At 47.8% G+C, this 24,984-nt stretch overlaps 1 protein-coding gene across 2 annotated transcripts in view; it reads right to left on the bottom strand.

Moving 5' to 3' along the window:
- Nucleotides 1-18,975, bottom strand: part of PHAF1 (phagophore assembly factor 1) — a 32,880-nt gene extending 13,905 nt beyond the window's left edge. Inside the window, exons 1-4 of one of the 2 annotated variants that reach the window (XM_002711619.5) lie at nucleotides 18,809-18,929; nucleotides 18,571-18,691; nucleotides 10,044-10,126; nucleotides 4,678-4,761 (exon numbers count right to left, since the gene is read on the bottom strand). In XM_002711619.5, coding sequence (XP_002711665.1) covers nucleotides 4,678-4,761; nucleotides 10,044-10,126; nucleotides 18,571-18,634 — 231 coding nt within the window. In that variant the 5' untranslated portion in view covers nucleotides 18,635-18,691; nucleotides 18,809-18,929. Of the gene's footprint in view, nucleotides 1-4,677; nucleotides 4,762-10,043; nucleotides 10,127-18,570; nucleotides 18,692-18,808 lie in introns of both variants that reach the window. The other variant, XM_017342285.3, reaches the window with a different exon arrangement.
- Between the last annotated feature and the right edge of the window lie 6,009 nt (nucleotides 18,976-24,984).

Genomic DNA, 24,984 nt, shown 5'->3' with positions numbered 1-24,984 from the left:
TGGACAGTGAGAGAGAAAGACAGAGAGAGAAAGGTCTTCCTTTGCCGTTGGTTCACCCTCCAATGGCCGCCGCTGCAGCCAGCACACCGCGCTGATCCGATGGCAGGAGCCAGGATCCAGGTGCTTCCAGGTGCTTTTTCCTGGTCTCCCATGGGGTGCAGGGCCCAAGCACCTGGGCCATCCTCCACTGCACTCCCTGGCCATAGCAGAGAGCTGGCCTGGAAGAGGGGCAACCGGGACAGAATCCGGCGCCCCAACCGGGACTAGAACCCGGTATGCTGGCGCCACAAGGTGGAGGATTAGCCTATTGAGCCACGGCGCCGGCTCTTCTTTCAAATAAATAAATAAATCTTAAAAAAAATGTACATATTAATGTACTGTATATTTCTCTCAACTAGTGTTGTGGCACAGGGGGTTGAAAGGCAGCCTGCAATACTGGTACCACATGAGTGCTAATTTGAATTCCAGAAGCTCTACCTCCAATCTAACTCCCTGGGAATGTGCCTGGGAAAGCAGTGGGAGATGCTCCAAGTCCTTGAGCCCCAGTAACCCACATGGGAGATCTGGATGGAGTTCTAGGCTCCTGGCTTTGGCCAGGCCTACCCCCAGCCAATGTGGCCATTAAAGGAGTGAACCAGCAGATGGAGTAACTCTCTGTGTGTATATCTCTTCCCCTCTCTGTAGCTGTGCCTTTCAAATAAATAAATACACTCTGAAAAAAAAAATACAATAGAAAGTAAGATTTTGAAAGTGTTCTTCATAAAGAACTGTTAAATGTTTAAGGAAATACTTTTGGGTCAGAGACCCTGTGCCTAACTTTTTAGAAACCTAACACTGAACCAACTTGGAAACCTTTTGATTGTTATGCAACCATTTTAAGCCCACTTGCTGGAAATTACTGCTCCCTCTGCTGGGCTGGCACAGCACTTGAGTGAACCTTTTCTTCCATAGCTGTTTATACTCGCACTGGTCTAAGTTACACTCCTTGAGCTCTGACTCATCAGCTTGCATAGGGGAGGTACTCAACGAATGCCGGGCACATCTTCTTGGTCTGAGTCTAGTTAAGGGCAATATGAAGCTTGAAAGCACGAAAACAGGTAGAGGAGGAGCTGTGTAAGGAGGGGCAGAACAGCTCTTACTCCAGGGGACAATAAGTGTCCCCTTCAGAGTGCCTGAGTGCTGCAGTTTACTGTGCCAGGCTGGTGCATCATTTCACTGGCACAGAGCTTCTATCTTCAGCCAGAGTCCTACTTGTAGCAACTGTTTCCCTGACTGTTAATCCTACAGCTCACATTGGGCCAATGATCCCAGGAAAACTTTCTGCCACCCACCCTATGGGAGCAGGTCTCCAGGATGTTCTTCTTTATCACTGTCATCCACCAGTCAACAGTTTTTTACGTATATACATACATACATGTGTGTGTGTGTGTGTGTGTGTATATATATATATATATATATATTTCAACCTTGCCTGCCCAATAGGAAAAAAGTAGACCACAGCTAATCACAGGGTGTAGGGCATCACTTGTGGCAAGGGACTCAGAGTGCTGGCCATCTTGGAGCCCTTCGTGTCACTAGCAGAATCAACAAATGATTTTGGCCCTTGGAACTTGCTTTCCCACAAGCAGCTGAGAAGTCTAAAGCCTATGAATTTCCATCTCTGGGCGACAGAAACCCCTGATTTCCCCAGGAGAGGAGTCATGGAAAAGTCAGGTGATTATAAAGCTTCTGACTTGGAAAGCCTCATCCCATAGGCCTCTGAGGCTTGAGGCAGGGGGTGGAGAGCCAATTACAGGAGACAATATAAAAGAGAGATTCTGAAGCCGCTGAACAGAGGGCAGGCAGCCAGGTCAGGGCACCACTGGTGCTAAACAAGAACACCTGGGTGATTATTTTCTCACAGTTTCTAGAGGCTCAGGCAGGACCCAAGCCTTTCCTTCAGAGGGATTCCACCAAAGGTTCTATTTTTCCACTTTTCCCACCCAGAGGTATTTTCCTTTATATTTCTGCGTATTATTTTCTTTTTTAAATTTTATTTATTTATTTATTTATTGACAGGCAGAGTGGACAGTGAGAGAGAGAGAGAGACAGAGAGAAAGGTCTTTCTTTTTCTGTTGGTTCACCCCCCAATGGCTGCTGCGGCCGGCGCACCTTGCTGATCCGAAGCCAGGAGCCAGGTGCTTCTCCTGGTCTCCCCATGCAGGTGCAGGGCCCAAGCACTTGGGCCATCCTCCACTGCCTTCCCGGGCCACAGCAGAGAGCTGGACTGGAAGAGGAGCAACCGGGACAGAATCCGGTGCTCCGACCAGGACTAGAACCGGTGTGCCAGCGCTGCAGGCAGAGGATTAGCCTAGTGAGCCGTGGCACCGGCCCTGCATATCATTTTCTTCATCTTTTCTTATTTACTTACTAAAAAGCACATGTGAAACACTCAGCCTCATGCCTAGCAGATACTGAGAGCTCCCTAAACATATGCCATGATGCTGTCTTGCTATCTTTTTTTTTTTCCCCATTTAGGTTACTTCCAGCTTTTCATTACTATGAATTGCCTTGTTACAAACATTTGTCAATACCACCTTTCCCTCAATCTTTTTGAGTTATGTTTCTTAAAATAGACTTTCATCAAGTTAAAGGTAAAAGACTATTTGGGATTTTTAAAAAATTACGTTTATTTTCATTTATTTGAAAGGCAAAGAAAAAGACTGACAGACAGACAGATGGAGACAGAAATGTCCCATTAGCTGGTTTACTCCCCAAGCAGCTGCCATACTCCAGGCTGGACCAGATTGAAACCAGGAGCCAGGAACTAAATCCAGGTCTCCCATGTTGGTTGGCATGAGCCATGACTAGCTACTTCTGGGGTATAAATTAGCAGGAAATTGGAATGGAGCATGGAGCTAGGACTCGAGCCCAGGCACTCCAATACAGGCATCCCAAACAGTGGCGTAACTATTCACCAAAGCCTGCCCCTCAAATAACTATTTGTAAAGGTGTTACTATGTTAGTAGGGTAATTTTCCCCTAATCTATAATAGTCACATTGAAGTTCATCCTTTGCCCTTTGACAGTGTAAAATTTCTGGCCACTGGTGACAGGCTAGAAGAAGGAATTCTCATAGAGTATGCTGATTCTCTTTCCATGTGCTGTTTTACTCCTCTGCAGTTCACTTGTGGTAGGATGATGAGAATTGGGAAGTACCTAACTCTTTTGGAAATGCTATTCTACCCAACCAAAATAATGGCTCTGGTATGCTACTGCCTGGAGTGCACATTCAACCTTGTGACTCTGAGGCATGAATTGCTTGTCACATGAGTATCCTGTGATGCCTGCGCACATGTAAATAGTGTATTAAAAACATCCTGGGCTCAACAGGTGTTAGCAAATTGCATTTGAATGCCAATTAAGACAACCCTACATACCAGCATGCTTGTTTACAATTCTTCAAGTAGATTAAAATATCAACTCATTGCTAGGGATGTTAACCCCAAGACCCAGCATTCTTTTTTTTTTTTTTTTTTTTTTTGCAGGCAGAGTGGACAATGAGAGAGAGAGAGACCGAGAGAAAGGTCTTCCTTTGCCGTTGGTTCACCCTCCAATGGCTGCCGCGGCCGGTGCACTGCGGCCGGCGCAGCGCGCTGATCCGATAGCAGGAGCCAGGAGCCAGGTGCTTTTCCTGGTCTCCCATGGGGTGCAGGGCCCAAGCACCTGGGCCATCCTCCACTGCACTCCCTGGCCACAGCAGAGGGCTGGCCTGGAAGAGGGGCAACCGGGACAGAATTCGGCACCCCGACCAGGACTAGAACCCGGTGTGCCGGCACCGCTAGGCGGAGGATTAGCCTAGTGAGCCGCGGTGCCGGCCCAAGACCCAGCATTCTAAGAACAGTTTCCATTTTTATCCTCCAAGTCACACCAACACAAGAATGAAGTTAAAGAAAACAGATATATAAAACCTGACTATAGTTGTTTGGTCCAATTCTACAACTAGGTCCCACATTTTTAGTATGTTTTTAAATACAGCCTCAGGGCAAACTATGTCAAATACTGAACTCCTCTTAATTTTCCTATTCAACATAAAAGCATGTTTCCATAGCATGTTCCACATATCTTAACACTCTTTTCCTCCAGAGCCCAGAACAGCAGCCCTTCCTAGCCTCTTTTTAATTTTATTTTTAAAGATTTACTTATTTGAAAGGCAGAGTTACAGAGAGAGGGAGAGAGAGCGAGCTTCTATTTGATGGATCACTTCCTAGACGGCCTCTGTGGCCGGGACAGACCAGGCTGAAGCCAGGAGCTTCATTCAGGTCTCCCATGTGGGTGGCAAAATCCTAAGCACTTGGGCCATCTTTCACTGCTTTTCCCAGGCCATTAGCAGGTAGGTGGATCAAAGTGGAACAGCTGGGACCCGAACCAGTGCCCATACGGAATACTAGCATCACAGGCAGTGCCTTTACCCACTATGTCACAACACTGGCACTGTTTTCCTAGACTCTTTCCAACAACCCCAACCCACTTTTTAGAGGAACATGCAGATTTTCAGTCCCTTACATTGTGATGGTCTCCAAACCAAAGATGACCACATCTACTTACGAGTTTATGAAACATCTCACAATGACAGCACATAATAACCAGAAAAACTGGCTCAGCTGGAGATGAGACTTTAGTTGTCCTTTATAGTTACCTTAAGTCTTTGATTGAAAGCATCAAACAGTAGTTTGATCCCATCCTGAGTCAGGTTAAGAATGAGGTCGTGGCTTAAAGGAGACTGCAAAACAAAAATAAAACACAGAATGATCGACTGATTTATTCACCAGCATCTACTAAAAGCCTTACAGTACAAATGCAATGCACAGAGAATACCTAATGATGGGCAGTCCCTCTCTCCCCCAACAAATGAAGTTTGGAAGCCAAAAACAAAACAAAACAAAACAAAACAAAACAAAACAAAACAAAACAACTGCTGCAATGTGTCTTCTACTTCCAGCTTGCAGCTTCTGCTTCATGATACTGGCTAAAGAGGGCCTGTCTTTTCCAGGCTTCATTATAAATACCTGGGTAAAAGGGACAAAACTTATGAGTATATAGACCATTTTCTTTTGAGGCTCCAGGGTCCATATATTTAAGTTTGCTGCCATCAAAGATACAGAGCAGTCAGCAAGGAATACAGGTCATGTGAAAAGCCCATAATCTGAACTCAGCAGATACTGCTTACATATGTCAGCTGAACCTACATTGATTCACCTAAGTTCTTTGTATTATCTACAGGGAACACAATTTAGTCATTAAATGCTTTAGGCTCAATTCTAGAACAAAAAGAAATACTTTTTTGATATGATTATACATGAGATAGCACACTTATTCCTTTCTTCACTAGCTTCACCTCCTTACCCCCATTAGGGAATGTGCTTCTTTCTAAAAAGCCTAGCCTAAGACCTAAAGGGTCAGATTTCTACATTTTCTGCTTCTGAGTCCTGGGGAAACGGAATAGCAGCATAGAGCTGTGAACCCCTGGTAACTTTAGATGACTCTCAAAACGTCTCTGAGTAATTAAAAATGCATCTTAATGAAGAATGGGATGGGAGAGGGAGTAGGAGATGGGAGGGTTTGCGGGTGGGAGGCTGGTTATGGGGGGAGCTACTATAATCCAAAAGTTGTACTTTTGAAATTTATATATATTAAATAAAAGTTAAAAAAAAAAAACAAAACTTCTCCTAGCTCTAGTTTCTTCACAGGAATACCTTCATCCCTTTCCTTCAGGGTTCTCAGGACAGAGATAGTGGGTCAAAATGCACCAAGGACAATAGCAGGTACACAGCACTTGTGGCTGTCCCATCAGCAATCAGTTCAAGGGCTGAATGTCTGAAGACTCCACAGTGCTGACCCAGTCTGCCCAGTAGTAGGAAAAAAAAAAAAACCAAAAAGCAAAAAAAGGCTGGCGCCGCAGCTCAGCCGCAGCTCAATAGACTAATCCTCCGCCTTGCAGCGCCGGCACACCGGGTTCTAGTCCTGGTCGGGGTGCCAGATTCTGTCCTGGTTGCCCCTCTTCCAGTCCAGCTCTCTGCTGTGGCCTGGGAGTGCAGTGGAGGATGGCCCAAGTCCTTGGGCCCTGCACCCCATGGGAGACCAGGAGAAGCACCTGGTTCCTGGCTTCGGATCAGCACCGGCTGCGGCGGCCATTGGGGGGGTGAACCAATGGAAAAGGAAGACATTTATCTCTGTCTCTCTCTCTCACTGTCTACTCTGCCTGTCAAAACACACACACACACAAACCAAAAAATCAACATCCAAAACTCCACAGAGTTCCTCATAAGATTTAGAGAAGTTTCTTTATAGAGCTTCTTAAGGCAGACCAGTAAATGATGGAGGTATGGCTGTCAGAGACAGAGATCTGGGCTTTAATGCCAGATGCCATTGCTAGTATGGGCATCACTGGGGGAAATTCTCTCCAAAGAGCCTTCCAGGATTAGCTCAGAATGTCTGCCCCTTCTACACCATTATCTTCCCAAGGTAGCGAGAACAGGTTGTACCATCAAGATTGGTAAAAACTAGAAGGAAGTTAAAAATTTTCCAGTAGGTCTATAAGAATGTCTGAACCATTAGGTCTCAAGCAAGATAACAGAACAATGAACCCTCACACTGGGTTATTTATTCTCAACCTAGAACACAAAGTTCTACTTTGGAGAGGCTTATTCCATGGAAGCAAGCAAGATGAGGCAACATTTTAGTTCTTTCAGATTCTTGCTTAGAGGATGACTGCTGGAGGATCTCAATTTTTCTATACTCTCCCATGATCTGATCATGTTTTTTCTTAGTACTGTTATAATCCAGGATAAACTAAAAATTTTCAAAAGCAATCAAACCATTCTCCAATCAATTTGTTTTATACTTTACATCTCTAGAACCAAAGCACAGGTACACATGTATGATTTGATATTTAAGCAAGCCCCTTTGGTAACCCAGCCTGTCCTCCATAACAAACAGTTCGCTAACCCATCTGTTACTAGTTGAAGCAAACTGACCAATCAGAAAAGGAAGAAGCAGGCAGGCAGAAGCAGAAAGGATATCAGAGCTCTGAAAGACCACCTCCTTTAGATCCTTGCCAAAAAGATTATCCTATGTAGCAGGAAACTACATATTTTATAGAAGAATTAGACTGGTCAATAATTTGTAACAAGTTGTGCAACCAAGAAATGGGAAGAGTAGAGGTCTGGTGGCCCAGTGGGTTAAGTCACAGCTTGGGATGCCTGCATCCAGTATCAGAGTGCTGTTTCTAGTCCTAGCTAACCTGTGCTTCTGCTCCACCTTCTTGCTAATGAACCTGGGAGGCAGCGGATATTGGCCTCGTACGTGGGTTCCTGCTACACACGGGAGGGACCCCATGAAGTACCTGGTTCCTGGCTCAGTGTGACTCAGCCCCAGCTGTTGTGGATATTTGGGAAGTGAACTAGAAGACAGAAGATCTTCTCTGTCTCTCCCTCTCCATCACGCTGCCTTATAAATATATAAACATTTTTTTGGGCTGGCACTGTGGCTCAATAGGCTAATCCTCTGCCTGCAGCGCCGGCACACCGGGTTCTAGTCCCGGTCAGGGCGCCGGATTCTGTCCCGGTTGCCCCTCTTCCAGGCCAGCTCTCTGCTATGGCCCGGGAGTGCAGTGGAGGATGGCCCAAGTCCTTGGGCCCTGCACCTGCATGGGAGACCAGGAAAAGCACCTGGCTCCTGGCTTCGGATCAGTGCGATGCGCCGGCCGCAGCGTGCCGGCCGCGGCGGCCCTTGGAGGGTGAACCAACGGCAAAAAGAAGACCTTTCTCTCTGTCTCTCTCTCACTGTCCACTCTGCCTGTCAAAAAAAAAAAAAAAAAAATATATATATATATATATAAAAACATTTTTAAAAAGGATCTTCAAATAAATAAAATAAGTAGACTCAAAAAACAATGCATGTTAATTGATTATAGTTGCTTAGAAGATACTGGGGAAAATTAGCTTAATGCTCACACTATTTGGACCCAAATATCTAAATGACAGACAACAAATATAGTGATATAAGAAATAAATTTCAGTGTTACAAATTGGTTAAGAAAGTTTAAAGTCTATTTTTTTTTCTTAAAATTATTTAAGAGGCAGAGTGAGGGACAGAGAGATAGGTCTTCCATCCACTGGTTCACTCCCCAATGGTCACAATAGTGGAGCTGGGCCACACTGAAGCCAGGAGCTTCTTCTGGGTCTCCCATGTGAGTGTAGGGGCCCAAGAACTTGGGCCATCTTCCACTGCTTTCCCATGCCATTAGCTAGCAGGGAGCTGGATTGGAAGTGGGGCAGCTGGAACTCGAACCAGCACCCATATGGGATGCCAGCACTGTAGGCGGCAGCTTTACCCGCTACGCCATAGCACCAGCTCCATAAAGCTTATTTTCTAATTTATACATTCCTGGGGTATCTAAATCTGATTTACATGAAATGGATCGGACTAGCTCAAACTCAAGAAGCAAGCCTTTTTCCTCTGTGTGTTAAGGGAAAAAGCAACCATCCACCCTTCACTTTATAAATAAGAAACCACTTTGTACTGTGGTTCAAGGAACTCTGCACACTCCTTGCAGTCTCTTGTTCTGGGGTAAGCACCCCATGTGAACACCTAAGCACCTGCATGGAGACAAAGCATTCCCTTTCTCAGAAAGATCCCTCACTACACTGGCACAAGCATACAGTACTGCAAAATGTAATTTCTGAGTATAGTTAATGGGTCCAACTCTGACTCTGCTGTAAGCCAAATCTGGGAGCTTCACAGAAGGGTTACCCACCTGTAATCTGCAACATTCTTCTTGTCAAAAATAAACTGTCAGTTACTTTAGGATTGGAAATTAACTGGAACACATGGCACTGAAACCATCAACCCATTACTCAAAGAGCCTAAGTCCACTGGGGACATCCTTTAGCCTGTATAGGCTCAAAAGTATCCCTTGAGGTTTGTGAAACATAGGGGATCACAAAAGCTGCTCCACATGGCAACCAGTCTGTGTCCTTCAGTAGAGGGGAGACTGCTCTTTGGGAAACATACAGGGACAGGCTATATCTGCTTCCTTTCAAGTCTGGTATGCTCTGCTAGCTAGAAATCTGCACTACAGTGATCCTTATTAAAAAAAAAAAAAACAAAAACTGGCCGGCACCGTGGCTCACTAGGCTAATCCTCCGCCTTGCGGCGCCAGCACACTGGGTTCTAGTCCCGGTTGGGGTGCCGGATTCTGTCCCGGTTGCCCCTCTTCCAGGCCAGCTCTCTGCTGTGGCCAGGGAGTGCAGTGGAGGATGGCCCAAGTGCTTGGGCCCTGTACCCCATGGGAGACCAGGAGAAGTACCTGGCTCCTGCCTTCGGATCAGCGTGGTGCGCCGGCCGCAGCGCGCCAGCTGCGGCGGCCATTGGAGGGTGAACCAACGGCAAAGGAAGACCTTTCTCTCTGTCTCTCTCTTTCTCTGTCCACTCTGCTGTCAAAAAAACAAACAAACAAAACAAAACAAAACAAAAACAAACAAAAAAAACCAACAACTTATTTGAAAGACAGAATTGACACAAAGATCTCAACACTCAACAGATCTTCCATCTACTGGCTCACTCCCCAAATACCTGCACCAGCCAGGGTTGAGCCTAGGTGAAGCCAGGAACTCCATCTAGGTCTCCCATGTGGACAGCATGGGTCCATGTACTCAAGCCATCATCTGCTGCTTTCCCAGATACATCAGCAGAAAGGTGAATCAGACACAGAGCCCTTGTCACAAGACAATGCCTGCCCCTACAATAACCCTGAACACAAACTAACCAGCAAAGCAGAAAAGACCGTTTTAAACATGAAAGTGATGGCAAGCACTCTAGAAGACCAGGTGACTCCAGAAAAGTCTCTAAGGGCCAGTAGGTACATCAACCAGACAAAACAGGTTCCATTTTTACTATTTTTCCAAACCTAGCAGCACTAGATAATCAAGACCAAAAGTTACATCACCTTTGCAGACAACTTACTGATTAGGGATGTTACTTTAAGAAACTGCCACCACTCACCTGCTCACTGTAGAGAACCTGGACATTTTTGATGATGCGACAGTGCTTCTGAAGAATGGCTACTGCCTGAGCCAGAGGCATTCCTGAAATAAAGCAAGAATACCTGTGTGATTACTTAGACTACCCATTTACTGACATTTACCACTGTGCTGGGCATTAATCCCTAAAGGAAAGGAGGGTGCTACTAAACGTCTATAGACATATGAGTAAATAAAAGCTCAGTAAAGGGGCCAGTGCTGCCTCGTAGTAGGCTAAGCCTCTGCCTGTGGCGCCGGCATCCATATGGGCACCGGTTTGTGTCCTGGCTGCTCTTCTTCCAATCTAGCTCTCTGCTGTGGCCTGGGGAAGCAGTAGAAGATGGCCCAAGTCCTTGGGACCCTGCACCCATGTGGGAGACCCAAAGAAAGCTCCTGGCTCCTGGCTTCAGACCGGCACAGCTCCAGCTATTGTGGCCATTTGGGGAGTGAACCAGTGAATGGAAGACTTCTCTGTTTCTCTCTCTGTAACTCTATCATTCAAATAAATAAATAAATAAATAAATAAATAAAATTCTAAGAGCTAGAATGAAGTTAAGCAGCAAAGCACTAAGGGACTAGTCAGATTGCAAAGCAGAGGCAGTGAATTTATTAAAGATTCCTGGAAATAAGAACTTCCACACTGATCCCAGGACTGTGGACACCAAGGTTCTAGTCCTCACTCTGCCATAGATTACCTATGACCTGGGACCAGTCCTTTCTTTTCCTCTGCAGCATTATATGTCTCCATATCGCTCAAATGTGGGTCTGAGAGAGCACATGACTTGTACAGGGCCGTTTAAAAAACTTTAAAATTGAGATAGATAGCAGCTTAAACTGTTGCTTGGGATGCCTGCATCCCCTATCAGAATGCCTGGGACCAATTCCCACCTCTGCTTTCTGCTAATCCATTATCTGGGAGGCAGCTCATGATGGCTCAAGCACTTGGGGCCCTGTCACACACATGGGAGACCCTGGCTCCTGGCTTCAGCCTGACCCAGTCTTGGGTGTTGTGGGCAGCTGGGAGGTAAGCCAGTAGATGTAAAATACCCCCTCCTTTTCTCTCTCAGCCTTTAAAATAAATAAAAATCAAAGACTTTTAATTTTTAAAAAGTTTAAAATCAGACATCTACTGGAATCAACTTGTTTTACCAAGGATTTAAACAGGATTCCTACTTTAAATTCCACAGAAATTTAACCCTTAACACTGGGGTTTTCAACTCATGGCCCATTATAAGCAGATCTACATATGTCTCTAGTTTAATTTGGATCCCAATGACATCTCAAACATTAAAAAAAAAAAAGTTTGTTTACAGAGTCCATTATAAACAGGAAACATACACAGAAACAAGTCCCTGACAACCCAAAAACAAAGACTCACTGTTTCAAGAGTACAAGGAGGGTATCCGATCCATACCACTGTGTGGGTCCCCAACACCCTCTGTGCTGATTACTTAGTGGATGCTGAATAAATATTTATTCAATTGAACTGAAGGACTGTGGAGTGGATAAGAGAAAGGGAGAAGAGGAACCATCCTATCACCCCAGGGCAACATGGTCAACATCAGCCGACCTCCAGATCAAGAGGATAAGATGTGCAGAAAAGAGCTTAAAAACGAAGAATCAGAAAGTTAAAACTCATGGCCTATCCACATTTAAACAATCTAATCCCACCCTCATTTGAAAGACTATTCTTTAGTTTTAAAAATTTAGACTTAAAAATTTAGCCAGGAACTCCATCTGGGTCTCCCATGTGAGTAACAGAGGCCCAAATGAGCCCTCATCTGTTGCCTTGCAGGATGCATTGGCAGGAATGTGGATCAAAGCAGCTGGAAATGGAACTATGCAAATGGATACGCTATGTGACATCCCTGGTGGCGGCTTGACCCTCTGTGCCACAGCACCTGCCTTCCCATTTTCAGCTCGATAAAGTTTAAGGGAATCACAAGGCTGACTTATGATCTTAAATAAAGTCATTTATAGCACAAGGCCTGGCACAACAGTAAAGGTTAAAAAATGTTTCCTAAGAATATGAACTAGTGGGACTGGTGCTATGGCACAGTAGGTTAATCTTCTGCCTGCGGCGCCTGGCATCCCATATAGGTGCTGGTTCTAGTCCCGGCTGCTCCTCTTCCAATCCAGCTACCTGCTATAGCCTGGAAAGCAGTAGAAGATGGCCCATGTCCTTGGGTCCCTGCACCCATGTGGGAGATCCAGAAGAAACTCCTGGCTCCCAGCCTCGGATTGGCCCAGGTCCAGCCACAGCAGCCATTTGGGGAGAGACCCAGCAGATGGAAGATCTGTCTCTTCCTTTCTCTGTGTGTAACTCTACCTCTCAAATAAATAAATAAATAAAATATTTTTTTAAAAAAATGAACTAGTTGGATACATCACTCAGCCTTGTAATTCCTGAAATGGAGGAAAATCTAGGTGGTCTTTCTCAAGAGGAACAAACACATCCACCAGAAGACGGATAAGCTCAGTTAGTTATGTGCCATGAAAGGAAAGGCCACACAGTTTTTCTGATCCATGTGGTACAAACTAGTTTCTTCTTCTGAGAGGGTTCTTTCCCACTTAACCACATAAAAGTCCTGGTCTCAGCATCTTTAGATCCTGAGTCACCCAGAGAAAACACACTCAAGGGAGACAAAAAGCAGCCATAGTGACCACTCATCACACAGCTACTGGTAAAGGAAGGCTACAGAAGGCCTTTAAAGGGAATCAGCTTTCAGTGGCAAAGAAGGGGGAGCACTGTTCTCTGCTCCAACAGAATGATCAGCCTTCTTTTTTTTTTTTTTTTTTTTTTTTTGACAGGCAGAGTGGACAGTGAGAGAGAGAGACAGAGAGAAAGGTCTTCCTTTTGCCGTTGGTTCACCCTCCAATGGCCGCCGCGGCCGGCGCGCTGCAGCCGGCGCACCGCGCTGATCCGATGGCAGGAGCCAGGAGCCAGGTGCTTATCCTGGTCTCCCATGGGGTGCAGGGCCCAAGCACCTGGGCCATCCTCCACTGCACTCCCTGGCCACAGCAGAGGGCTGGCCTGGAAGAGGGGCAACCGGGACAGAATCCGGTGCCCTGACCGAGACTAGAACCCGGTGTGCCGGCGCCGCTAGGCGGAGGATTAGCCTAGTGAGCCGCGGCGCCGGCTATGATCAGCCTTCTAAATCGAACAAATTTATGCCCTACATACCTCATCATTCGCTGGCTTATAACCTTGAAATGGCTTCCATTGCAGGGGAATAAGACCCAAATACTGGGGCTGGTGCTCTGGCGGCTTAAGCCACCATCTGCTGCACTGGCATCCCATTTGGGTACCAGTTCGAGTCCTGGCTGCTCCACTTCTGATCTGGCTCCCTGCTAAAGTGCCTGGGAAAGCAGAGGAAGCTGGCCCAAGTCCTTGGGCCTGTGCACCCATGGATGAAACTCCTGGCTCCTGGCTTTGGCCTGGCTCAGCCCTGGCTGTTGTGGCATTTGGGGAGTGAACCAGCAGATGGAAGACTTTTCTAACTCTCCCTCTCCCTCTTTGTAACTCTTTCAAATAAATAAATCTTGGCTCCAAATATTCTCAACCATTTCCATTTCCATTTTTCTTTCCATATTTCATTCACCATGCCTCCCCTTTGTTACTTTGTCAAGCTCTTTCCCACTGTAGGTCTTTGCACTAACACTTGCTGCTGCTGCTGGAATGTTCTTCCCACAGATGGTTCGTTCTCATACTTCAGGTCATGGCTCACACCTCATTTCCGTGACTGCCTTGTCTACTACAGCCTCTCAGCCCATTTACTTAACTGTTAGTTTTCCCCGTACCCTGTAGAGGGCAGGGACCTTGTCTGTCTCATTCATCACTATACCCTCAGCACCCAATCACCATGCAAGGCATACTTGTAGGTAGTCTTGTAATCTGTGAATCAAAGCAATCAAGTAGAGCACACAGGTCCTGTATATCCCAGTGACCATCTTCTCCCTCCAAGGACTCCATCATCTCTCACCAATACTCTCTCCTACTGTTCCTCTAAGGGATAGGTCTCTACCATAAGCTGTATTTCTTCAGTTCATCCCTCATTAAACCAACCAGCCAATGTGTTTTCTGTAGACATCTAAGGGTAAATAAAAGTCCACAGATTAAACAGTGATCATCTTCTCTGCATTCTAGTTCTTACTTAATTCTTCCAATATCCACCAAGTCTCTCAGGCCAAAGACCTCTAGATTCCTCTTCCCCATCTCTCCAAATCTAGTCTCCAAACTCTTCCTCCTAAAACAATGTCCACAACAGACTTCACTATAGCATGCTCTTTCCCACTGAACCCAGACACTCCTTGACAGTGTACCATTCAGCTACAACCCAACAGAACTGGGACTCTGGGAAACTCATCCTTCTTCCACCAGTTCATCATGCTCTAATTATAATACCAAATGGTTTATAGTTCCCTGAATACACCATTTATCCTTCCCACTGGAAGATTTATGAGTCCAATGGGTTGAACAGAAAGTCTTCCCTGAACCCCCAACTCAGGTCCAGTCCCTTTCCCTCTTCACAACGCCCTATTCATCCCCTTATCCATTATAACAAAGAACTATTTCTTTAATCCCTCCCTATGACTAGTCTAAGTTCTTCAAGACCATTTCTTATTAAATTTCTAATGTTTGTGAGCAGAGTTCTTGGAGATAAATAAGACTTTTGACAGAGTGAGCCTTCAGTTTCTTAGACGGTAACCTCAGAAGAGTCTATTTTCCAATGTTTGGCCATTTTCAAGACTAATTTCAAAAACAAATTGAGAGCTACGCTTCCACATCAATTCATTCTGCAAGTCTCATTCCATAAATTATTTCAAATTTGCACTGCCTTCACTGCACCACTGGTCAAACCATGAGTGACATTCCCAGACACTCTGCTTAGTCTTGGTTTTCTTGTAGCTGGCAGTTCCCTAATCTCCCAACATTTCACAAAGGCCAGGAAGGCAGCCAAGAAGCTGGATGCAGCTTCCCATTGTGATGCCAGAAAGATGACTGCAAGGGCAGACACATCTGAGTTTGTACAGGTTCTAATAAGAAGCCTGGTGACAGCAGAGCATCTCCTCAAAAAACAAAGTGGGAAGCAGGAAATTCGTATTCAGCAACCTGTTCATCATCTCCATGTTTCTGAGCCTGTTCCTCACCTGCCAGATGGAGATAACAATACCTATCTTACAGGGTTGTGGTGACAAGAGGTGACAACAGTCTGGTTCTCTGGCTTAGGAATACAATTCTAAGGCACAGATTTACTTCCTAGCCTAGCCCTACCTAACTTACCCAAATGCAGTTTGGATATGTTGCGGGTGAGGGAAGAAACTTTTTTTTTTTTTTTAAGTCTGGGGAAGTTAAATGACCACTTCAGGTGAACATCATTTTAAAATGTACATTTTAAGAACCATAGGAATAAGCCCCCTTTACGAGCTTTCCCCAAAGTTCAATTCTGAACCTAATGTACAGAGATGCTCTTTTGTTTCTGGCTGCTACTTAAATTTTTTTGAGCTATTTCATATATATATATATATATATATATATATTTTTTTTTTTTTTTTGACAGGCAGAGTGGACAGTGAGAGAGAGAGAGAGAGAGAGAGAAAGGTCTTCCTTTGCCGTTGGTTCATTCTCCAATGGCCGCCACAGCCGGCACGCTGCGGCCAGCGCACCGCGCTGATCCGCTGGCAGGAGCCAGGTGCTTCTCCTGGTCTCCCATGGGGTGCAGGGCCCAAGCACCTGGGCCATCCTCCACTGCACTCCCTGGCCACAGCAGAGAGCTGGCCTGGAAGAGGGGCAACTGGGATAGAATCTGGCACCCTGACCGGGACTAGAACCCGGTGTGCCAGCGCCGCAAGGCAGAGGATTTGCCTAGTGAGCCGGGGCGCCGGCAATCATATATGTTTGAGAGAAAGCGCAAAAGACCTCCCATTCACTAGTTCACCCCTCAAAGGCCCACAGCGAATGTGGCCAAGACCTGGAAACTTGGGTGGGTAGGAGGCCAATTACTTGAGCCATCCATCATTCCTGCCTTCTAGGGTCTGCATTAGCAAGGAAGCTGGAGTCAGAAGCCAGAGCTGGGGCTGGCACTGTGGCACAGCAGATACAGCTTATGCCCGTGATGCCAGCATTCCATATGAGCTGCAGTTCAAGTCCCAGCTGCTCTACTTCTGATCCAATTTCTAGCTAATGGCCTAGAAGAAGTAGCAGAGAATGGCCCAAGTACTTGGTCCTCTGCCACCCACTCAGGAGACTTGGATGGGGAAACTCCTAGCTCCTGGTTTTGGCCTGGTCCAGTCTCAGCCGTTGCAGCCATTTGGAGAGTGAACCAGAGGATGGAAGATCACTCTCTCCTTCTCTATCTCTGCCTTTCAGATAAATAAGTAAGTCTTCAACTTGCGGTGTTTCTTGGAAAAAGATATTTATTAAAAAAAATAACAGTTGACAGAAGACTCAGTTTCCTGGAAATCCTGACCTCAACTGATAACCTTGTCACTTACTCCAGTTTTGTTTTGTTTGTTTGTTTGTTTTTTAAAGATTTATATATTTTATTTGAAAGGCAGAGTTACAGAGAGGCAGAGAGGTCTTTCGTCTCCTGGTTCACTCAACAAATGGCTGCAATGGCTGGAGCTGGGCCCATCTGAAGCCAGGAACCGGGAGCTTCTTCCAGCTCTCCCACGTGGGTGCAGGGGCCCAAGGACTTGGGCCATCTTCTGCTGCTTTCCCAGACCACAGCAGAGTTGGATTGGAAGTGGAACAACCAGGACATGAACAGGTGCCTACATGGGATGCCAGCACTGCAGGAGGTGGCTTTACCTGCTATGCCACAGCTCCAGTCCCCTTGCACTTACTTCTGACCAATGACTCTGAATGTCTGTATCACAAAGATCCATAATCTAGTCACAGTGATGCCGGTGAGTAAGGAAGAGATAAAGAGCTAAGGACTGCCAACAACCAAGCCATGCCCACCTCCTACATCACATCATCCTCCATGAAAATTAAACACGGCTAACAACTCAGCACACCCACTGCTCATCATACAGCTAAACCTCACTTTCCATCATACTTCAGACGCCATGACACCTTCCTGGAGACCACCTCTGTGCAACAGACTCACTCCAATTCCTGCCTCCTTTGGATCTCCTTTAATCAGGCCCTGCCCTGAGCACCACCCCTATCCTATAAGAGGATGACCCCAGCCTGGGTGGGGGCAATTTCCTCTCTTACAGTTGCCTGCACTCACACCTGGGTGTATGCTATCCCTTTGTCTTTCAATAAATCCTGCTTTTCTGCTCTATGACTCAGGGTTGTATTCTCACAAGAACCTGGACTAACTCTAGCTGGGGCAGGGGGTGGGGAGCAGGAGGAATCCCTCCGAGCCCAGCTAGGGCTCTTGATCTCCACAGCATAATTTGGGGACCCCATCCCCACAACAATAACAACTAAAATTCTGGGAAGAATTCTGCAATGAGTGATTTAAGTTATGAGAGAAGACAGCACCCCCGCCTCCCCCAGTAAGGAGGCTCATGGCCACAAAGCACCAGCAGGGCCTACCAGCGATCTATATTGCCTGGTTTCTCCAATATGCTATCTTTGCAGCCAGCTGTTTTCCAAAGATGTAAGAACAAGCTATAATTCAATGGAGCAGTGACTCAGTCCAGTAGCCCACACTAGAGTGACAAAAGTTCAGGCCTGCACAAACAAGCAGCGCCAGCGCCTGTTCCCCACCCCCTTTTCTTAGTGCTGCAACATCAAAGTAAACACACTGGGTTACTGAGTGCAATCTTCCTTGTACACACAAAGGTGGTGACGCTGGGAATGGCACGGGGTGGTGGGAGAAAGCCGTGCCAACAAACCCCAAAACAACCACATTTTCTAAGAACTCTACCTTACTCTCCCCTAAATGCAATTTCCTTCAACCTTTAACTCTCACAGCTGAGTTCTGGGTTTGGGATTACGCCACCCCACAGGCTACATTTCAAAAGAGAAGGAAACAAGTTAGAAGTTGCTTTAACACACACACACACACGCACACACACACTCAACTGCCTTGACCAGATGTCCAAGTCCGGATTTTTCCAAAAATAGGAAATCCCCCTCGCAGAAAAGGAGACAGATACAGACCATCGAGGTCACGAGGGGTCAGTCACTTCTTGGCTGTTACTTTAGCAAATGAGAATGGGAATGACATTAGTACCGATACACAGGCAGACACAGGCTTACTAGAGACGACTGCATTCAAAAGAGCAGGACTAACCTTAGGTTCAGGGCGTACGAGCTACTACTGTCATTATTATTACCACCGTCCCACCAACCCTGGAAGGGCCCCGCTGAGGCCAGAGGCCGGCGGAGCGACTGCCTGGCCGATCGGGTCGGCAGGAGCGGGTATCCAGCGCCCGGAGCACAAAAAAGCGGAGGGGACTACGGAGGCGAGGAGCCACGGGTGCAGGGGAGGGCAGGGTCCAGAGAGCAGCAAGGACCAGCGAATGACGTCCTGAGAGGACCCCACACTCACCCAGCGTGAATTCCCATTGCTCATTCCCCAGAGAGCGTTCAGGCACCACCTCCAGGTCCAGCATCGATTCGGCTCGCCGGGCCCGGGCGGCCTCCCCGCGGCGGCGCAGACGGGACTGGAGCTGAGGAGACAAAGCAGCAGCTGACGCGCCGCTCCCGCCGGCCCGAGGCTACCTTGCTCTCCTCCTTGTTCCTGTCCGGCGGCTGAGGCCCCTGCCCGGCACCACACCTCAACTTACCTCACTTCACCGGCAGCAGCCGCAGCGGCGGGAGCAGCGGCGGCCGGAGGAGCAACTGCAGCAAAAGTGGCGTGCTGGGCCGTAAAGTGCTGCGGGGGGCGGGGCGAGGGCGGGATTGCCATCACGGGGAGGAGCCTAAGGCGGAGTCGCATACGCGCCCACTCTGGATAAAGGCGGGTTTGACAGTCGCGGCAAAGGCTGCCACAGGACCGTATCATCCGACAGGGAGGGCGCTTTAGGAGCGAGGAGCCCCAGACTTCGTGAGTCCCCACACATGCACACCACCGTATGCACGTTTCACACGTCTACTCGAAGAAGGGTGCGCCACCCAACAACGCACACACATACCACGACTCTGCAACGCTGTCACTCGTGTCCCGCTTGCATGCCCTGCGTGAGGCCCAAGGCCCCACGGCCCGCAGTCGGGGCCGGGACGGGCGCTGCCTGCTGCTGGCTTCCTCGTCCAGCGGTGACTCCTTCCCCATCCAGTCGCCGCTGAAGCAGGAGCCAAGAAGAAAGCGAGTGGGGCGTGCTCTCGCGTGGTGTGAGTGTGGCGAGACTGGGAGGCACGGTCGAGGAGTCTGCACAGAATGTGGAAAGCCCGGAGCTGAAGCTTTGGCTTTTCTGCCAAGACCAAACCTCGGGTGCTCTCTGTGCCCTGTTTCTTTTCTTTTCCTTTCTTTTTTTTTTTTTTTTTTTTTTTTGACAGGCAGAGTGGACAGTGAGAGAGAGAGACAGAGAGAAAGGTCTTCCTTTTGCCATTGGTTCACCCTCCAATGGCCACCGCGGCCGGTGCGCTGCAGCCGGCACACCGCGCTGATCCGATGGCAGGAGCCAGGTGCTTCTCCTGGTCTCCAATGCGGGTGCAGGGCCATAGTACCTGGGCCATCCTCCACTGCACTCCCTGGCCACAGCAGAGAGCTGGCCTGGAAGAGGGGCAACCGGGATAGAATCTGGCACCCTGACCGGGACTAGAACCCGGTGTGCCGGCGCCGCAAGGTGGAGGATTAGCCTAGTGAGCCGCGGCGCCGGCCGTGTGCCCTGTTTCTAAGGCGATGGGCTTCACCAGCAAGTTCTGCCTGAGATTTGGCCCATGCTCTGGAGCACCCCAAAACTAAAAGGCAACCCAGGCCCCTTCCGATGCCAAGCCTCAGGGAGCAGTTTCTAGATCTTCACAGAAAACCTGAGACATGAGACTACACTTCACTCCTCAGGTCAAAGAGACCCAGAGAGATCAAAGACCTTGTCCTGTTGTGGGGATGGGAACCCCAAATTATGTTGTAGGCATCGACAGCCATTGGGAAGACCCCCCAGGTCTCTTCCAGGTTCTGGTCTTCCCGTGTGTAGGAATACAACCAGGGACATAGTACACAGATGGGCATGCAGGCAACCTGAAGAGAGAATTGCAACCATCCAGGGGGCGGCATCCTTTTATAGAGTAGAGGTTGTCCTCTGGGCAGGGCCTTGTCGAAGATCCAAAGGAGGCAGGATTTGGGGTGGAGCTTCGGTGCACAAGGCGGTCTCCAGGAAGGTGTCATGGTGTCTGGAGCATGATGGAAAAAAAAAAAAAAAAAAAAAGAGGCTTAGCTGCACGATGCAGAAGTGTGCACAGTGTGACACTTTTCTGTAAAACAAAAAGAAACGTTCACCATACCAAAAAGAGAGGACATTTCTGGAAAGACAAAATTGTCAATACCTAACACGGGCACAGGAATCAAGAGGACATTTATCCTTACCCTGGCAGGTGTTAACGATGTAACTTGAGGGCTACCAGTGCGACACAGCAAGGCAAGCCGCCTCCTGCAATGCCAGCATCCCGTGTGGGAGTGCCTGATTGAGTCCTGGCTGCACTGCTTCCCATCAAGCTGCTAGCATTAGCAGCTCGGGAAAGCATCAGAGGATGGCCCAAGTATTTGGGGCCCTGCTACCCATGTGGAAGACCTGGATGGATTGCATGGCTTCAGCCTGGCTCAGCTCTGGTCATTATGGACATTTGGGGAGTGGACCAGCAGATGGAAACTCTCTCTCCTCCTCTCTCTGTCACCCTCCCCTTCAAATAAATCAATCATGTAAAATGCACGTAGGTTGTGCAAAGATGAAGTCTTGAGTTACAACTCAAAGGCAAAACAGGAAAAGATGTGTCTAGGAAAGGTTAGGTGGGCAACTGGCCTAGACAAGTTTGGGAAGGCGCCTGGGGAAAAGTCCTAAGGATGGTGAGGAGTTATTTTAGTCAGTTAAGTGTCTGAATTGAATTGAAATCCAAGCAGACTGGGAATGGTTCTCCTGTCTAGAAAACATTTGGGAAGGTCTTATTTCAGGTGGAGAAAGGCATGGGACGTGTGTGTGTGTGTGTCCTGAAATGGGAGTGGGTAGGCCCATGGGGTTATGGGAGAGCCAAGACAAAGAAAAAGTAGCATCACTCTGGATGACAAAATTAAAAGACACTGCAGTTTGGATAACCTACAAATATGAAGAACAAGGTTGGGGAAGCCCCTAAGAAACTTCCTGCCAGGATAACAGGCAAATCGGTTTCTTTGAACACTGTCAACAACACAAGTTTATCTCACATAAGTGTGATCCACCCAAGTTTTTTGTCAGGGGTGAGGGCAGCTTTGAGAAGGTGGCACTAGGAGGTCATAACCTGGAGCCCAATACACTGGGTAGAAGCAGGAGGCACCTTGGGAGTGGGCCAAATTGGGAGATCCGTCAGCCACGGCCACCCCCAGAGGGGATGTTCAGAAATACTGAAGGGCTGCTTTCTCGAAGGACGTGTAGTTACGGCCCCAGTCCAAGCCTCGGATCAGGGAACAGAGGTTAGGCTCATGGACTGAGAATTAGTGCCCCCCCCCCCAAGATTTATTTATTTATTTGAAAGAGCTACACGGAGAGGGCAAGACTTTTTTTTTTTTTTTAAGATTTATAAATTTATTTTAAAGGCAGAGTTACAGAAAGGCAGAGAGACAGAAGTCTTCCATCCACTGGTTCACTCCCCAGTGGCTGCAATGGCCAGAGTTGGGCCAATCTGAAACTAGGAGCAGAAGCTTCTTCCAAGTCCCCCATGTGGGTGCAGGGGCCCAAGCACTTGAGCCATCTTCTACTGCCTTCCCAGGCCATAGCAGAGAGCTGGATTGGAACAGCTGGGCCTCAAACTGGCACCCACATGGGATGGCAGCAGCTTTACCTGCTACCCCACAGGGCTGGCCTCGACAGAGAGATCTTCCATCTGCTGGTTCACTCCCCAGATGGCCGCAAAAGCTGTCTGTGCCAGGCTGAAGCCAGGAACCAGGAGCTTCTTTCAGGACTCCCACGTGGGTGGCAGGTGCCCAAGGAATTGGGCCACCTTCTGCTGCTTTCCCATGTACATTAGCAGGGAGCTGGACTGGAAGTGCAGCAGCTGGGACTCAAACCAGCAACTTACATGGGATGCCAGTGTCACAAGCTATGCCACAGCACCAGAACCTGGGCTGAGAATCTGAATCCCAGTTCTGCCTCTTATTAGCTCTGTACTTTAGGCAAATTACTTAACTTCTTCATGTATTACTCTCTTCATCTTTAAAATCAGAGTCAAGAACACATAGAGGCCAGTGTTGTGTCAAAAGAGGGTGGTCACCACTTGCAACGCTTAGCATCCTATTTGGGAGTGCTGGTTTGAATCCTAGCTGTGTAGCTGCCCATCCAGGTTCCTGCTAACGTACCTGGGAAGAAAGTGGCCTGGCCCAGCCCTGGCTGTTGCAGCCATTTGGGGAATGAACCAGTGGACTGAAGCACTGTCTGTCAATCTGCCTTTAAAATAAATAGTAAAAAGGGAAAAGGAAAAAAAAAAAAAAAAAAAAAAAAAAAGGATTCCCTCCCCCCGCCCCCAAAGATGGTATGGGGCAGGCATGATCATGCAGTGGTTAAGACCCTACTTCTGGCCAGTGCCGCAGCTCAATAGGCTAATCCTCCGCCTGCAGCGCCGGCACACCGGGTTCTAGTCCCAGTCGGGGCGCCAGATTCTGTCCCAGTTGCCCCCCTTACAGGCCAGCTCTCTGCTGTGGCCCGGGAGTGCAGTGGAGGATGGCCCAAGTGCTTGGGCCCTGCACCCACATGGGAGACCAGAAGCACTTGGCTCCTGGCTTCGGATCAGCGCGATGCGCCGGCCGCAGCGTGCTGGCCATGGTGGCCATTGGAGGGTGAACCAACGGCAAAAAGAAGACCTTTCTCTCTCTCTCTCTGCCCACTCTGTCAAAAACAAAACAAAACAAAAAAACCCTACTTCTGGTGTCTGCATCCATATCTGAGTGCCTGGGCTGGAGTCCTACTAAGCTTCCAATTCAGCTTCTTGCTAATGTGTACCCTCAGAGGCAGCAAATGATGGCTCAAGTACTTGGATCCCTGCCACCCACATGGGAGACCTGGATAGAGTTCATGGCTCCTGGCTTTGGTCTTTCCCAGACTTGGTTGTTGTGAGCATTTGGGGAGTGAACCAGTGGGTGGAAGATCTCTGCCTTCCAAAAAATAAAAATAAAGAACTTTTGAAAAATAAATAGAAGCAGTTTTCAGGCTGGGGACCTGGATGGGTGCTGGTGTGGTCCAGTAAAGGGGATGAAGGAAACTTCGCTGAAGGTTGAGGTGTTACCTGAGGTGGCTATCCCAGAAGTCCGTGTCTCTTCATGCAAGAATTTCAGACTTGAGAGACTGGCAGCAGGCATGCTAGTGAAGTGTAATGAAGAGAATGCACCTGAGAGCCCAGTGTGGAGTTTTTATGATTGTGTGTCCACCATTTCTCTTCCCTGCTGCCTCTTCTGGGATATTGCTGGGTGGAGGACAATCTGGTCATGGAATTTCTGAAATTCTTCCTGGGACTTTCATCAGCACGGTGTTACTGGACCTAACAGCTCCCCTGGCATTAGAGCAAGAAAGATTCCCCTAAGCTGCACCTCCTCCCTCCCGTAGGAGAGGGCTGGGACCAACCTAACCAAGGTTATTGGATCTGGGCAAGACTTTTTTTTTTTTTTTTTTTTTTTTTTTAAGATTTTTTTGTTTATTTGAAAGAGTTACAGAGGTAGAGACAGAGGGAAAGAGAGGTCTTCTATCTGCTGGTTCACTCCCCAAATGGCTGCAACAGCTGGAGCTGAGCCAATCCAAAGCCAGGAGCCAGGAGCTTCTTCTGGGTCTCCCATGTGGATGCAGGGGTCCTAGCACTTGGGCCATCCGCCACTGCTTTCCCTAGGCGCATTAGCAGGGAGCTGGATCGAAGTAGAGCAGCCAGGACTTGAACCGGCACCCCTATGGGATGCTGGCGCTGCAGGCAGGGGCTTTAACTCACTGCACCACAGCGCCGGACCCTAGGAAAGACTTTTGGTACAAAAGTACTGGTCGGCTTCCAAGGTTTGCTGCTAAGTGTCTTCCCTTATTCAACCACAAAAATGCCCATTTCGGTTCCATAGCCTCTCTCACACACACTCAGGGTAACATCTACTTTGCTACCTAACAGAAGGAGGCCAAAACTCACACATGAGAACCTGGAAGGCAGGAAATGAAACAAGCCTGACATTATAGGTGAAGAACGTGGGAAAAAAGGGGGTCTAAATATCATAGTTACTGTTGATGGCTCTTGTCAAGACAGAAAAGCAGTTGGAAAGCAGAAAAAAAAAAAAAGTAAATGCATCTAGCACATCATTGGTCACATCATGTGGTCAAGTGTCATGGCAACAGTGGACTGGGAAACCCAATCATCTTGAAGGCCCTCAAACAGCCGCCCTGACATTTCTCGACTGCATTCAACCCTTCTCTGGATGAAGTGCTTCCTGTCCCGTTCTACCACTATAAATGGGTGATGGAGAGGGGACACAACCACAGGTCCCAGAAAACTAGCTCTGTATCTGACCAGCTGGGACTTTTAGGTTGTCTCTCACAATAAGTGTATTTTCTTCAGGGAAGGAGAATGAAATAAAATATTCATAATAGAAAGAGTGGCCTGTGGCAATCATTAAAGCTATGTACAAATATTCTCCCTCGTGGGCAAAAGGCAGGATTGCAGTTCCCAGCCCAGCTTGAGTTGGTAGTGGCTGTAACTTGACTGGTCCAATGAAAACAAGTTTTCCATGTCCATTTCAGTTTCCAAAGTCAGTGCCCCTTCATTAAGTATCTTCTCTCTTACTTATCACAACTACTGGCAATGTTCCAGGTCTGCT

The sequence above is a fragment of the Oryctolagus cuniculus genome, chromosome 18 (assembly GCF_964237555.1).
Source record: "Oryctolagus cuniculus chromosome 18, mOryCun1.1, whole genome shotgun sequence".
Lineage (NCBI taxonomy): Eukaryota > Metazoa > Chordata > Mammalia > Lagomorpha > Leporidae > Oryctolagus > Oryctolagus cuniculus.
This window is presented reverse-complemented; position numbering and strand designations above follow the sequence as displayed.